General features: G+C 40.3%; 1 protein-coding gene across 1 annotated transcript in view; it reads right to left on the bottom strand.

The window, feature by feature from the left end:
* The window catches only part of Eif3a (eukaryotic translation initiation factor 3 subunit A), a 29,139-nt gene extending 20,628 nt beyond the window's left edge, over positions 1–8,511 (bottom strand). Inside the window, exons 1-3 of the mRNA XM_085834087.1 lie at positions 8,312–8,511; positions 497–687; positions 220–356 (exon numbers count right to left, since the gene is read on the bottom strand). Of these exons, the coding sequence (XP_085690213.1) occupies positions 220–356; positions 497–687; positions 8,312–8,360 (377 nt within the window). The 5' untranslated portion in view covers positions 8,361–8,511. The remainder of the gene's footprint in view (positions 1–219; positions 357–496; positions 688–8,311) is intronic.
* Positions 8,512–14,533: the final 6,022 nt, after the last annotated feature.

The raw sequence follows: 14,533 nt of genomic DNA, 5'->3' as shown, positions 1-14,533 counted from the left end.
TAATTGTCTAAATTTTAATGCATGTTCCACCCCAAGGAATAAATTTTAAATATTGCTTACATGGTTCCTGAAGTACATAAACTTTAGATAGACTTTAAAGATAAGCAGTTTTTCCCCCCAGAATCATCTACCTTCAAAGGGGGCAAGGGACAAGTGCACTATGAACAGAAACATTGTGCTAACTATAAAAGTATTTACTAAGGGTTTAAACTCACATACCTCTCAGGAGTCTGAATATTATCCAGATCTTCTATATCTAACACCATTTGTTGGGACTCTTCTTTAGCAGCTTCTGTTTTTTCCTCTGCTAATTTCAAATATGCCCTAACAACATCTTCTAAAGATTTAATGTTTACCTACAAGAAGGATAATGAATTTATTTTTCTCCAATAAACAAAAAAAGAAAAGAAAAAGGTAAGAAGCAAATCTTGATACATAATTTAAAAGGTAAATTCCTCTGAAAGTACTAAAAGCACTTGAAAAACAAACTCTGTACCTGCTGGCATATGTTCTTATATTGATATAACCCTTCCTTAGCCAAGTGGCTCTTACGAAGATCCACACACAGTTCCAAGTATTTCAGCATAATTGGCTCGTGTATCTTCTGCCATGTTCTGTGCTTCTTACTTTTCATTACATCATAAAGAACATCCAGGGCAGGCTGCTTTTTGCCAACCTCGAGAAATTCTGGGGAAAAAAAGAAAAACGAATTAAAATCAGCTGTACAGTCTATATAAAAATCTAAATGACCGACCAAGGAAAATGGCTCAATCAATAGGTAAAGGTCCTTGCTGCCACGCCTGATCCTGAGTTTTATCTCTGAAACCCACATTAGCAGGAGAACCCACTCTTAAAAATTGTCCCCTGGCTTCCATATGCACACAGAAGATTGTGCACGCCCCGTCACTTCCACAAATAAGTTAATGTAAAAGAACTTTTAAAAATCTCTGCGTCTTTACTGTTGGCTTTAATTTTCTGACTAGTTCCTAACTTTTTTCAATGTATAATGATGACCTGAAAATATTGTGTTTATGTAGAGGGACTCAGTGATTTTAAAATTCCAGAAACTGAAATCATGGATGGGAGAATCTCCCATAGTAAATAAAAGTTGAAGTATGACTGCAGCACTCTGTAGCTGATTAAAATTTCTGATATATTATTTTATGATAAAAGTAGATTGTCTTCACTATCTACTTTAAGACTAGTTGACTACATTTAAATGTATTTATTTCAGAAACTTGCATTTCATCCATTTTCAAGGAATTTAGTGAAGTGTTACAAGTGTTACAACTGTATAGTAAGTGCTCCAACTTTGTCAGTTGGTATGTCTAACATAGGTATTTTCTTACCTATGTTTCCATAAAAAATTTACAACCATCTACAAAATAGCTTGCTAAGATTTTGTTTGAATATAGCTGTGAGTTTGAAGCTGTGAGAGTCCATCCACCCCTAGCATGTAAATAGTCACATATAGACATACCAAAAAAAAGACAAACTAAAAAAAAGGCGGGGGGTGTTCCTGAGGCTTGAGAAGATGGCTCAATTATCCAAGTCCTTTGCGCCCACAATCAAGCAGCTTAACTGCCTGCTAACTTTCGGCTCCAGGGGGATACAATGCCTTTTCCTGGTCTCTTTCAACATTTCACACAGCATGCATGCATGCATGCACACCCCTTTTCTTTTGAGTGGAGGGGTCAAACCAGGGTCTCTTCATGTAGCACAACACAAAAATAAACTTTTAAAAGGGAGCTTCTGAACTTAGCATCACATACACCTTTAATCCTAGCACTCCAGAAGCAGAAGCAGGTATATCTCTAAGTTTGGAACCAACCCCATCTACAGAGACTTGGGAGAACTAGAGCAACACATAAAGAAAGGAAAAAGTTCATGGTGAAGTATGGTAAAAAGTTTTTTTAAAACCTGTCTTTTTAAAGACTTACTAATTTTATCTTATGTGCATGTATTTTGTGCTCCATGAGTGTTGGACCCTTGGAACTAAGAGTTACAGAACTATAGTCCTAAAGAGTAGCAAGTATTTTTAACTACTGAACCATGTACCTAGCCCCAGAAATATATTTTTTAAATTAACTTTGCTGGTTGGTGAGTGGCACATGCCTTCAGTCCTAGCACTTGGGAGGCATAGGCAAATGTATCTCTTAGTTCAAAACCAGCCTGGTCTAAAAAATGACTTTCACTCATTCATGAAGGTGGGTGGAAGCTGTCTCACCCCTCTTTCTAGGATGCACTCTATATGTGACTGTGACTTTCAAGGGTTTGCCATTTGCTGATTTGGGGAAGGGGATAATTTCTAACCTCTTTCATTGATAAATGAAAAATACTGTATCTTTGAAATACGCCAAATGGATTGAGTTCCTAATTAAAAAAAGTTTTTTTGCCTGTCAGTCATTTTCTTATATGCTTAGCACAGATTCACAACTCACTGTGTAGTGTTCCTAGATTCAGCTGAAGACCTGGTACATACGGTTCCTTATGGGATGGTGTTAGGAAACATCATTACGGATGATTGCAATCTCCTTTCAGGTGATGAGGTCACAGGCCTGCTTTATTAAGAAGCTATGAGCGTGTGGTGGGGAGCACACTTTTAAGCAACATGGGGACCAGTCAGGGCTGTCCCCTTTCTTCTTCCACACCTATGAGGAACCTTTGAACAACTGGCTGAAGCTCTCTCAAGAAAAATATCAAGAGCCTCATGATTCTTTCTAAGTGTTAATAGAGACTTTATCAGATTATTTTGTTTGTAGGTTCCAGTTTTTAAAAATGTTTAGGTAATCTGCTTCCCCAGTCCTGATCTTGTGAATTTGTTAGTGCTGAAACGATGCTTTCTTGTGTCTCAACTCTTTGTGTATGAATTCTTTTCAGATGTATTAAACAAACAAAACCCTTCAAAAAAAAGTTTCAGAATAACCAGGGCTACACAAACAGTGACTTGATGGAAAAAGAAAGCTAGTACTTTTCAAACAATTATCAAGAGAAATACTGATTAAGATTCAGTGGTCTAGAGCCAGGCGTGGTGGCGCACGCCTTTAGTCCCAGCACTCGGGAGGCAGAGGTAGGTGGATTTCTGAGTTGAGGCCAGCCTGGTCTACAAAGTGAGTGCCAGGACAGCCAGGGCTACACAGAGAAACCCTGTCTCAAAAAACCAAAAGATTCAGTGGTCTAAATGTTTTAAGTGTCCTCCAAAACTGTGGATTGACACATACTTCCTAACTAAATACCACTAGGAGTTGGCCTTTAAAAAGGTGACTGGATCAAAGGGTTCTACCTCTAAATACAACAAGTAGCTTCTGTACTAGATATCTGATAGCTTCCTGTTTGTTCTCTCTTATCAGGCAAGGGAACATTATTAATCTCCTCCGGACGAGACAGTAACAAACCAGCCAGCTCTCACTAGATACTGAACCTGCTACCTTATCATGGATTTTTTTGAAGCCATCAGAAATAAGAGAAATATATTCTTGGTTTTGGTAAAGTACTCAGGATGTGATATCTTGCTACAATAACACAAGTAGATTAAAATAAAGGACTCTACAAAATTGAGAGTACTTCTCAATGAAGACAATGAACTAAAGGTGATGTGGTATATGGATAGGATCCTAAAGCATAACAGGGAAAGCAGGGAAACTGATACACAGTAAATAGGCAAGTCTGTGAGTTGGAGGCTGACCAGATCTACTTAGTGAGTTCCAGAGCTACAAAGTTAAGATCCTACCTCTACAAAAAAATAAAAAATAAATGAATAAATAATTGTTCAGTTGATGACTCCTTACTTGTAAAAGACATAACAGAGTTTATACATTCATTTATAGAAACAACTGGATATGGTGAAAACAGTATATCCTTGAATGATTCTGTGAAACTGAAAATTGTCCTATAAAATATAAATTAAGGTTTTTAAAAAAATAAAAGCCGGGCGTGGTGGCACACGCCTTTAATCCCAGCACTTGGGAGGCAGAGGCAGGCGGATTTCTGAGTTCGAGGCCAGCCTGGTCTACAAAGTGAGTTCCAGGACAGCCAGAGCTATACAGAGAAACCCTGTCTCGAAAAACCAAAAAAAAAAAAAAAATAAAAAATAAAGACTACAGAACAAAGTAACTTTCGACTTTATGAGCTTGAATGAAATCATTGTTGTGTGGGTCGGGGAGATGGCCAGCAGTTAAGAGCACTGACTGCTCTTCCAGAGGTCCTGAGTTCAATTCAATGGTATCTGATGCCCTCTTCTGGTGTGTCTGAAGACAGCTACAGTGTACACATACAAATAAAATAAAAATTCTTTTAAAAAAAAAGGGAAAAAAAGAAAACATTGTGTGTAATAACCAGATTTCCAAATCTAGCTGCCATATGTAGCACCTTTCAAATCAGTCAAAAGAAGAGACTCTAGATTAAAGATGTTTATCTTATATTTTTGTCCTTTTGCCCCTTTGTACAAATAGTAGAAAATATTTAATCTAGTCAACTGGTTAGATTCACTTTTAAATTTAGTAATTAAGTCAAGAGTGGTAGTTTATGCCTGTAATCTTAGCAATTCCCAGCAATGATGTAGTGCTCACAACCACCTCTTCTGTAAGTCTTGAGATAGCTAAAGTGTACTCATATGCATAAAATCAATCTTAAAAAAAAAAAGAATATTGGAGCCAGAGGTAGTGGCCTACCCCTTTAATTCAGCAGGGAGGCTCAGGCAGGCAAACCTAAGTGTGAGGTCAGCCAGCCTGGTCTACACAATAAAACCCTGTCTCCACCATCCCCTTAACAATAATTTTGAACAATTCTCTTTTTTTCCCCCTAGATAAACCTGAATTGAGTGGAGAAGCTCTAGTTTAAAACAAGCATGTTAAAAACGTTGGGTTGAATTCCAGCACCATTTCTTTTTTTTAAATTAACAGAATTGAGGCTGGAGAGGTGGTCCAAGAGCACTTTATTCCTCTTTCAGAGGACCCAAGCTCTGCCTCCAGTACCCACATTGTGGCTCACCACCATCCCAGGACTCTGATACCCTCTCTCTTTCTGATCTCTGTAGACATCAGACATACATGGTGCATAAACACACACACACAAGCAAAACACTCATACACATAAAAGGCCTATAAAAGTTTATTATTTAAAAGCTTACTAGATCTACAGGTTTAATGACTCTGGTTTCAGGAATGGTGCTTCCCAGTTCTTCCAGTGAAACAATATTGCTTCAATTCTCCCATATACTAAGTTTATACCTGAACAAATCACATACCAAACTAACCAAAAACCATAGCGCACCAAACATACCATACTAAACATCTTTACAAAATATCCTAACTCATCATATTTATCAACAATGGTTTGTCCTCCAGTGCTGTAATTTTTAAATGGGCATGAGATTTCTTTATTTTAAAAAAGTACTATTTTTTTTTTTACTTTATGTGTATGAGTTTTTTGCTTACATGTACCACACATGCATGCCTTTGGATGTCAGAAGAGAATGGATCCCCTTTTAACTGGAGTTAAGTTGGTTTTAAGCCACTGTGTGTGCTGGCAATCAAGTTTTTGCCCACAAAGTGTGATTTCTTACTGTCACTTTTAAATTCTTGCTTAGAAGCTTGATGTGGTTGAATGACTGAAGCAGTAAGATCAAATTTGAGAACCTGGGCTACCTAATAAGGCTCTGCCTCAAAAAAAAAAAAAAAAAAGCACAAAAGTAAATAAACCTTTAATGACAGATTTAAGAGTTGTTTTCTTAACAATGGGCCAAAGTCCAAGCCCAAAAATCTAGCTTTGAAAGTTTCCAATAAGCTAAAAGAAGCTCACTTGAATATCAAACATTTGCTTGGTGTGATGGAGCGTGCCTTTAACTTCAGCATTTGGAAGGCACACAGATCACTGTGAGTTTAGGGCACAGCTGGGGCAGGGACAACACACACCTTAACCCCACCCCACCCCACCCCCCGAAGAAAAATATGAGGGAAAATATAGACAATAGACTGAAATTGGAACAAACTCTTCATGACTGTGAGTCCTTACTCTTAACTTACAACTGAGACTTGAAATTACCTAATTAATTGTGTGAGAAGGCTTCTGCAGCTAGAAAGAATTATTTCAACCCTTAGATGATTTCGAGATTAAGATCTATAAACTGAAATCCAGAATTATATGTATTATTAGAAAAACAGCACTCTGTGTTTCTCCTGAGTATATGACTGAAACCATGTATCTACCAATAAAGGTTTATATCAATCCTTCAGTTTTCACTAATTCCTTCAACAGATTAAGTATCTAAGCTATATTGTTACTACTCAGTTGTGGGGTTTCATAACATTTTTCCTTTTAAGGCAGGAGTTGTAGAGTGTGAGTTTAAAAGGCTTTGACACTTTTCCATCCCCAAATTACCAATTAGAATGGCTTGAAGGTCTATTTTATTTATTAAGATAATGCAATAGATTAGCTCTAAATATCCCTGGGGCTACAAAATGCTACAGATAAAACATTTAGGTAAACCTTTCTTAAAAGTGAAAACCCATTTTATCATCTACTTGTTCTACAAACAGTGCCGCACGTGTGAGATAGACAATCTGCTCCTGTCAAGTCCCTCGGAAGCTAAGGCATCTCTACTTGCTACTTGGGAAATGGGGCTGCAGCAAGAAGTCAATACGGCCTTAGGGAAAAAGCACCAACAAGACCCAAGTTAGCCAGCCACACAGTACCACAAAGTCCTAGCCTACTTTGCTGATACTCTCCCCAGCTTACTCATCATTAATCAAGTCAACTTAGAAACTGTGAAAAGAAATTTAGAACACATTATGTAACCTTTCTACTTTAAAACGTTATTGGGATATTAACCAAGTTCACATGAAGATTCCAAACAGGAGAAAGATAAGGTCAGCATGTTACTATGTATGTATGTAGGCCAAAGACTTGTTGTGCTTTAGCTAGACTACTGTGGGGAAAAGTAACTGCTAAATGTTACAACTTAAACATATATTAATAGCTATACCTAGTAAGTCTATCCAATTCCATTTTCTACAGCACAATGTAATTCTAAGTTTCAAAACATCAAAAGTCCTAAATTAGCTACAGTTTTATTTTGTATAATAGATTAGTACTAGAGGTATTGGGTGACCCACAGTGCATTATTATTCTATTCCAGACTGCTTCCTAACCACAAAAAATATTAAAGTATGTAACCAACACATCGTCATTCCTGAAAATTATCAGCAGTATTCTTTTATAAGTTTTGAGTCAAATGGCCTTTTCACAAAATCAAACTTCCACTTCTAACAAGCTTGCCAAACAAAAACCTGCAACATACATGGTTTATCTGTTTGGACTGGAAGGGTTGAAAAGGGCACAGATACTGAATTATCAAGTTTTATTTTAAAAAATAAAAAGCAATTTTTAAAGGTCATATCAGATATGTGCACACGAGTTTTCCACGACACAATGTCAGGGATCGGGGCAAGTCTTTCCTGCAAGCACCAGGCTTAATTAAGCACACGTATGGAAATAGAAATAGCACTCAGTGGCTCTGCGGTGGAGGAAAAACAAAAAAAAACAAAAAGCTGATCTGGATATCAAGAGGCCTTGGTCTTAAGTTTTCTGACACTCCCAAGTGACCTTGGGGAAATCACTCTTTCTAGGGCTTGTCTGGGGAGATGATTTTTAAATCCCTAAAGAATACTAACTTTACTGGATTCAAAATACTTTCGAAATGACCCTCATCATTTCGGGGGGGGGGGGGGGGGGAACACCACAGGAAACAAGTTAATGGAGCAGAAGCCTGAAGTGCAAACTAGTAGTGAGGGAAGTAGACCCTGACCCTGAAGGCCTCCGCGTGGGATCAGGAACCAGACGTGCCCGAGAGGTGGAGTGAAGGTAGACTAGCCGGCTCCCGACCCCGGCGGGAGGTGGAGCCGAGGTTCTCGCGTGCATTGTCCCCGGGAGGGAGCCATGTTTCCTCCTCCCGGCACTCCCAGATGGCGGCAGGGAGCGCCGGGCTTCCCAAGCAGCCTGCGGGTTTGAAAAGCCAGCAGGAGGCGATCGTAGCGAAGGATCGCAAGACCCGAGAGTCCTGACCCGCTGGGCCGTGGCCCTGCGACGCAAGCCTCGGGCGGCAGCCACTCAACACACACCGGAGCGACGGTTCCTGATCCGCGCCTTCCGCCGCGGCCCGCTTGAGTAGGGAGGCCGTGCGCAGACGCGGCCCGGTGGCGGCGGCCGTGACCACTGGCCTCCACAGCCCGGGCTGCGGGACAGCAGGCGGTGGCCCTCGAAACTCCCAGGCCTCGGGCCGGCCCTGCGCGGCGCGACCCGCTGCCTTACTCACCGTTGGCGCGCTTGAGGGCATTTTCCGGCCTCTGGAAATAGGCCGGCATCTTGGCGGTACGCTCAGTTCACCCGGCGTCAGCGAACTCCCTAGTGGCCTGGACCGGGAGAGAAGGCGGAGGGGAACTAGCGCGAGCTTCCACGCGCCTCGCCAGCAGTCGCCCGCGCCCAGCCGGCCAGAGACGGAAAGGAAGGAGCCACGTGATTCCCTCGCGGCGGCAGCGCCGCCGCCCGAGCCCCGGATGTAGGAGGCGGGCCTTTGCGCATGTTCCGCCTTTCTCCGCGCGCAGGCGCGCTGGCGGCTCGAGCGCGGGCTGACGTGGCGCTGGGTGCCGACCAGCGCAAGTTGTGGTGTTCTTTGGTTGCGGGAGGGAACCTTCGGGACCGTTTTCTCCGACCACCTCTGCCCCCCGCGGACACAGAGTGGGAAAGGGAAATTTGCGGTCTGATATGCGACGAGAAAAGGCAGTGTCTACACAGTCATAGCCAAAATGACGTGCGCGGAAGCAGGCCGCGTTAAGGTCGCCTCTGCCGGGACCTCTCCGGGAAAGGTTGAAAATACTGAACGGAAGTGCTGACCCCGAATCGCTGGCCAGTGGTGCTCATCGCTAAGAAATAGGTCACCAGTCACTTGATTGACAAGGAAGGGGAGGAAACAAACGAATAATAAACAGAGTTATTTGGTATCCTAGTAGGGTTAGTGTCCCAAGGATTCCCCCAAGAAGGGGAGTAGAAGCAGAGCCACCTCCTATGAGTAGAAGACCCAGGAACCTGGCTTGTTTGTTTGAAAATACGCGAGTGTCATCGATTTTTACATACAGCTCACGTCACAAACAAATATAAGAAATGTATGTTGGTGAAGAAATGGCTTATTGCAAGCCATGTCTTTTATTGCTACCTAACAAATGTAGTGTTCACAGATTAATTACTATGCTTAAAGCTTGAAAGCCATTTAAACCGCGTCGAATTCTTAGACTCTTGGTAGGAAATTAACTTGAGTTCAGGGCTGTGGCTGTACAGTGGCTGAGCGCTCCTCTAGTACACACAGGGGCCTCCATAATCCCTGGCACCACACAAAGGTTCAGAGAAAATTCAGAAAGAAAAGAATAAATAATTGCAAGTTTATTACATATTTTACAATAGTATGGGATATGTGAATTAATGGGATATTGTGTCAATGAATGAGGAAACCTTAAAAAAATAAAACCTGAGCGTGGTGAGAATCTACGCCTTTGGCCTTTGATCCCAACACTCAGGAGGCAGAGTCAGGCAGATCCCTGTTAGTTCCAGGCCAGCCTGGTCTATACAGGGAGTTCTATAGACCAAAGCTACACAGAGGAAAACCTTTCTCGAAAAACAAATTAATTAGAAATATTTTAAAGCTATTTAAAGGTCTCAAGAGATACTAATCTTGCAGAGCACTTTAGTTCAGCCACATCAGGCTGCTCATAACCACCTATAACTCTAGTTTTGGAGTATCTATCATCTCTGGCTTACCCAACACTTGCATTCACATGAACATACCCACTCAAAGACACAGGGCACACTAAAAACAATAAAAAATAAATGTTAAAGTTGATTTCAAGAGTTCTTCCTCCAGAATGCTTAGACCATGCTAAATGCATGAACTTTCACCTTCCAAAACAAGTACGGGACAGGATTGATGTAAAAGAGCATCCAGTATTTACAAGCTTTACCAACTGTTTTATGGGCATGATCAAAGGGTTTCTTTGTGTATATTATAGTTAAGTCAAATTTTAAAAGCCAAACATAAAGAGCAAATAGTTCTTTCATGCAGTTTTTAATTACATAAAAATTACTTCATAGGCTAAAGAAAGATTCAAGCAGTAAAATAAAAAGAAACTTGGCCTAAATATCAGAAAAGGCTTTCTCACATTCTCGACTCCATTATCATAACAAAGAATAGTAAAATAGGAGCTGAAGAAATGGCTTAGCAGTTAAGAACACTTTTTGCTCCTGAATCCAGGTTTGATTCTAAGCATCCATAAGATGGTTTATAACCATCCATCCATAACTCTAGTTCTAGGATATCTTACACCTTTGACCTCTACAAGCACCAGGCACACACATTGTGCATAAACATTCATAAAGGCAAAATAGTCATGAAGGTAAAATGGGTTTAGCATCACCTATTTGGTAGGCCCACAGTCAGTTGACCACCAGAAAATTAAAAAGTGAAATGAAATATCCCTCATATTGATGATTTCCCCTTCGTGTTATTTAAAGCATACTAATCATCGGTGACATAATAGACAATGATCACGTGTGCATTAAAAAAATGAGTCAAATTAGTTATATACAGTGGCTGGTATCTAATCCAAACCACTCAAAGCCTAAGACAAAAAGATTGCTTGAACCTCAGAGTTCAAGAACAGCTGAGCAGCAAATAAGACACTACCTCCAACAATTTACTTAGAGTCTGGTAATCTTTGTTAATGAAAATAATAATGCTGATTATCCGGGGGTAAATACATTCCTCCAACAGGCTTTTGGTACCAGCTAGCAGCCATAATGTTGAGTGTTAGAGATATTAAAAGTTTCAATGCTTCATTTCAAAGAATTCATGAGTCCCTGGTAAAAATAGATGCTTATACAATGAAAATTGAAATAGAATCTAATTGGACCAAGAGGAAAGCATAATTGCCAGTTGATTAATGCTCACTTTGCAGAAAACAACCATTCAGGCATGTCAAAAGTTGATAAATATTTTTTCCTTGTCAAGTTACTTTTGTACTTCCTGAGATAATTTCTCTAATACAATATAGGGAGTGTTTTTGAGAGGGGTTCGGTTTTTCTCTTTTGTTTTGCTTTTGAGATAAGATCTCACTGTGCAATGAAAATATTACAAGTGGCCTAGAATTTTCAGTTCCCCCTTAGTCTGAAGTGTGCTCAAGCTACAGGCATGCACCAACATTTATCATTTTATTTTCAAAAATATGGGAATATACATATAAACTATGATTCATAGTAATGCGCTCATTCAGAAAATCTTTATCAAGTGTGTACCATGTGCCAAGCATAACAAATATACATTTCTGATAGGTGTAAGGGTTACAACAGTAAATAAAATAGTCTAACTTCCCACTTTAGTAGAATCCTAGGAAGAAGCCCATAATCTCCATGAAAACAGACACCACTGCAGTACAGATTCTTCTATTGCTCCAGACCCACATACTGTGTCTTTCTGTACCTAAAAGGCCCTGCCCATCTCCTGCCATCATTTCATTAGGAACCAGTCATTCCATTTTATTTTATTTTATTTTATTTTATTTTATTTTATTTTATTTTTGAAACAGTCTCACTACGTAGTCTGGCTGGCCAGAAGCAAGAGATCCACCTGCCCTTGCCTCCTAAATTCTGAGATTAATGACCCCTACCCACCTAACCCTACCCTTGCTTTTAAAACCAACCTTCTCATTCAGGTTTTGCCTAAGTATTACTTCCTCCAGAAATCTTCCTTGGCACCAAATAAGGCTAGATGCCAAAAATTTAAACATTAGCTGGGTGTGGTGGCATATGCCTTTAGACCCAGCACTCAGGAGGCAGACTTAGGCATCTGTGAGTTTCAGGATAGCCAAGAGTACAAAGAGAGACCATGTCTCAATATATATGTTGAACATTAATAACATCATGCCTTATCCTTTATTATAGGTAAGAATGGATAAGGATAAAAATTTGTAGTGTTCACAAGTGTATCTGAATGCTTGGCAGAGCAACAGTCAGATAGGCTGCTTAAAAACTAATCATGGAAGATTAACAAATGAAAATCCACAACAATATTTAAATAAGACTTTCCAGTTCTATCTGTAGGGAAGAACAAGGTTAGAAGCCCAATGTGTTTCATCTTTAGTTCTTAGCACATCTGCCCTTCTACTTCCAGTTTCCCATATGTTTAAACACAAGAACACAAATATAAATGAAAATACACTGTTCTCTACACAAAGCTCCTGAGTACACTGTTTTTAAGCCTGTCACTACACTGAAGTTCAATTGTGATTTTTCTGAGTGTCCACACATAGTGTGCTTTTCTATACTAGATCACCAACCCTTCAACACAATACTTCAGGCTCCAACTCAAAGCCTTCCACTATCCATTCTTGACCATAAGGCATCTTACCTGCCCCACTCCCTGTGCTCTTGGCCCATAGTAATATTAAATTCCATCAAAGAGCCGGGCTTGGTGGCACAAGCCTTTAATCCCAGCACTCGGGAGGCAGAGGCAGGCAGATTTCTGAGTTGGAGGCCAGCCTGGTCTACAAAGTGAGTTCCAGGACAGCCAGGGCTATACAGAGAAACCCTGACTCGAAAAACCAAAAATATAAAATAAAATAAAATAAAATAAAATAAAATAAAATAAAATAAATAATTAAAAAAAATTCCATCAAAGTACCCATCTCTCTGGTCACCCTGCCCATCCTGCAGCCCTGGGAAAGGGCTGGCTGAGCTCCTCCTTCAGTCTACTGGCCCCCAGAACGGAGATCAGACTCCAGCCACTGCTTCTCCGTAATTACTCTCAGAGCATTCTATTTCCCTCCTCCCTGAACTCTGAACTTTGAAGCTCACTACTGGCAGTTTAGACCAAAGCTTCTTATAGGGATTATGTAACTGAATGTGGTAGTTGCAGAATGTTAGGCAACAGTGAAAGGTTCCTGAACACACAGCCAAAAATTAATTCAAAATCCAGTGAATAGTAAACCTGGGGTTACTGGCACAGCCAGCCCATGTTGCATCATGCAGCCTTGGTTCTGAACATGTGCACTTTGCACATGCTTTTATATCCAACCAAGCAGAAAGCCTGATAAAAGCTAAAATTAGCTAGAATTAGGGCAGAGAGTGGGCTTATCAGTTAAAAGCACTGGCTGCTTTTCCATCAGATCTCAGTTTGACCCCCGGCACCCACATGGAAGTTCACAACCATCTATACCTCAGGTACCAGGGAATCTGACACTAGCTTTGGCCTCTTGATAGTGCCAGCCACATGAGTGGTATAAAACAGACATTCAGGTAAAACATTCAAACACATGAAATTTTTAAATGAAAAAAAATAATTTTTAAGAAAACTGAAATTAGTATTTATATAGGAATTTCTATTTATTTATATAGGAAGCTTTCTGCTCTTAAAATGTGGTGCACGCCTTTAATTCCAGCACTCAGGAGGCAGAGGCAGGTGGATTTCTGAGTTCGAGGCCAGCCTGGTCTACAAAGTGAGTTCCAGGACAACCAGAGCTATACAGAAAAACCCAGTCTCGAAAAACCAAAAACAAAAAAACAAACAAACAAACAAAAAACTAATAGTTTGGACTGGAGAGGTGGCTCAGCTGTTAAGAGCATCGACTGCTCTTCCGAAGGTCCTAAATATAAATCCCAGCAACCACATGGTGGCTCAACCATCCGTAACAAGATCTGACAGTTTCTTCTGGGGTGTCTAAAGACAGCTACAGTGTACTTACATGTAATAAATAAATAAATCTTAAAAAACAAAACAAAACAAAAAAACTTTCAGGCATGGTTGCACATGCCTTTAATCCCAGCACTTGGGAGGCAGAGGCAGGTGGATTTCTGAGTTCAAGGCCAGCATGGTCTACAAAGTGAGTTCCAGGACAGCCAGGGCTATACAGAGAAACCCTGTCTCAAAAAAAACAAAAACAAAAACTAATAGTATAATTACAAAACATGAAGGCTTGCTGGGCAGTGGTGGCACATGCCTTTAATCCCAGCACTTAGGAGGCAGAGGCAGGCAGATTTCTGAGTTTGAGGCCAGCCTGGTCTACAGAGTGAGTTCCAGTACAGCCAGGGCTACACAGAGAAACCCTGTCTCAAAAAAACAAAAACAAAAACAAAAGTAGAAGAAGTTTAAGAAACCCCTTACTAGGTCACCTACTAATTCTCCAAGTTACAACCCAAAATATATATAATCCCAGACCATGCCTTTCATCCCCAGTATGGGGACATGTGAAGTCATTTACTAGAGTTTGAACCTAATCTTATTTATTTATTTATTTATTTACTTTTGGTTTTTCAAACTCACAGAGATCCACCTGCCTCTGCTTCCAGAGTGCTGGGATTAAAGGTGTGCACCACTATGGCCAGTATTCCAACCCTTCTTTTTACCTTTTGTTTTGTAAGGTCTTCCTAAATTGCTTAAGTGGAGCCTTGAACTTGTAATCTTCTTGCATCAGCTTCCTAGGTAGCTAGGGTTAAA

The sequence above is a fragment of the Mus caroli genome, unplaced genomic scaffold, assembly GCF_978045245.1.
Source record: "Mus caroli unplaced genomic scaffold, Mus_caroli_1 scaffold_20, whole genome shotgun sequence".
NCBI lineage: Eukaryota > Metazoa > Chordata > Mammalia > Rodentia > Muridae > Mus > Mus caroli.
Note: the sequence above shows the minus strand (reverse complement) of the source record. Positions and strands in the feature narration are given on the sequence as shown.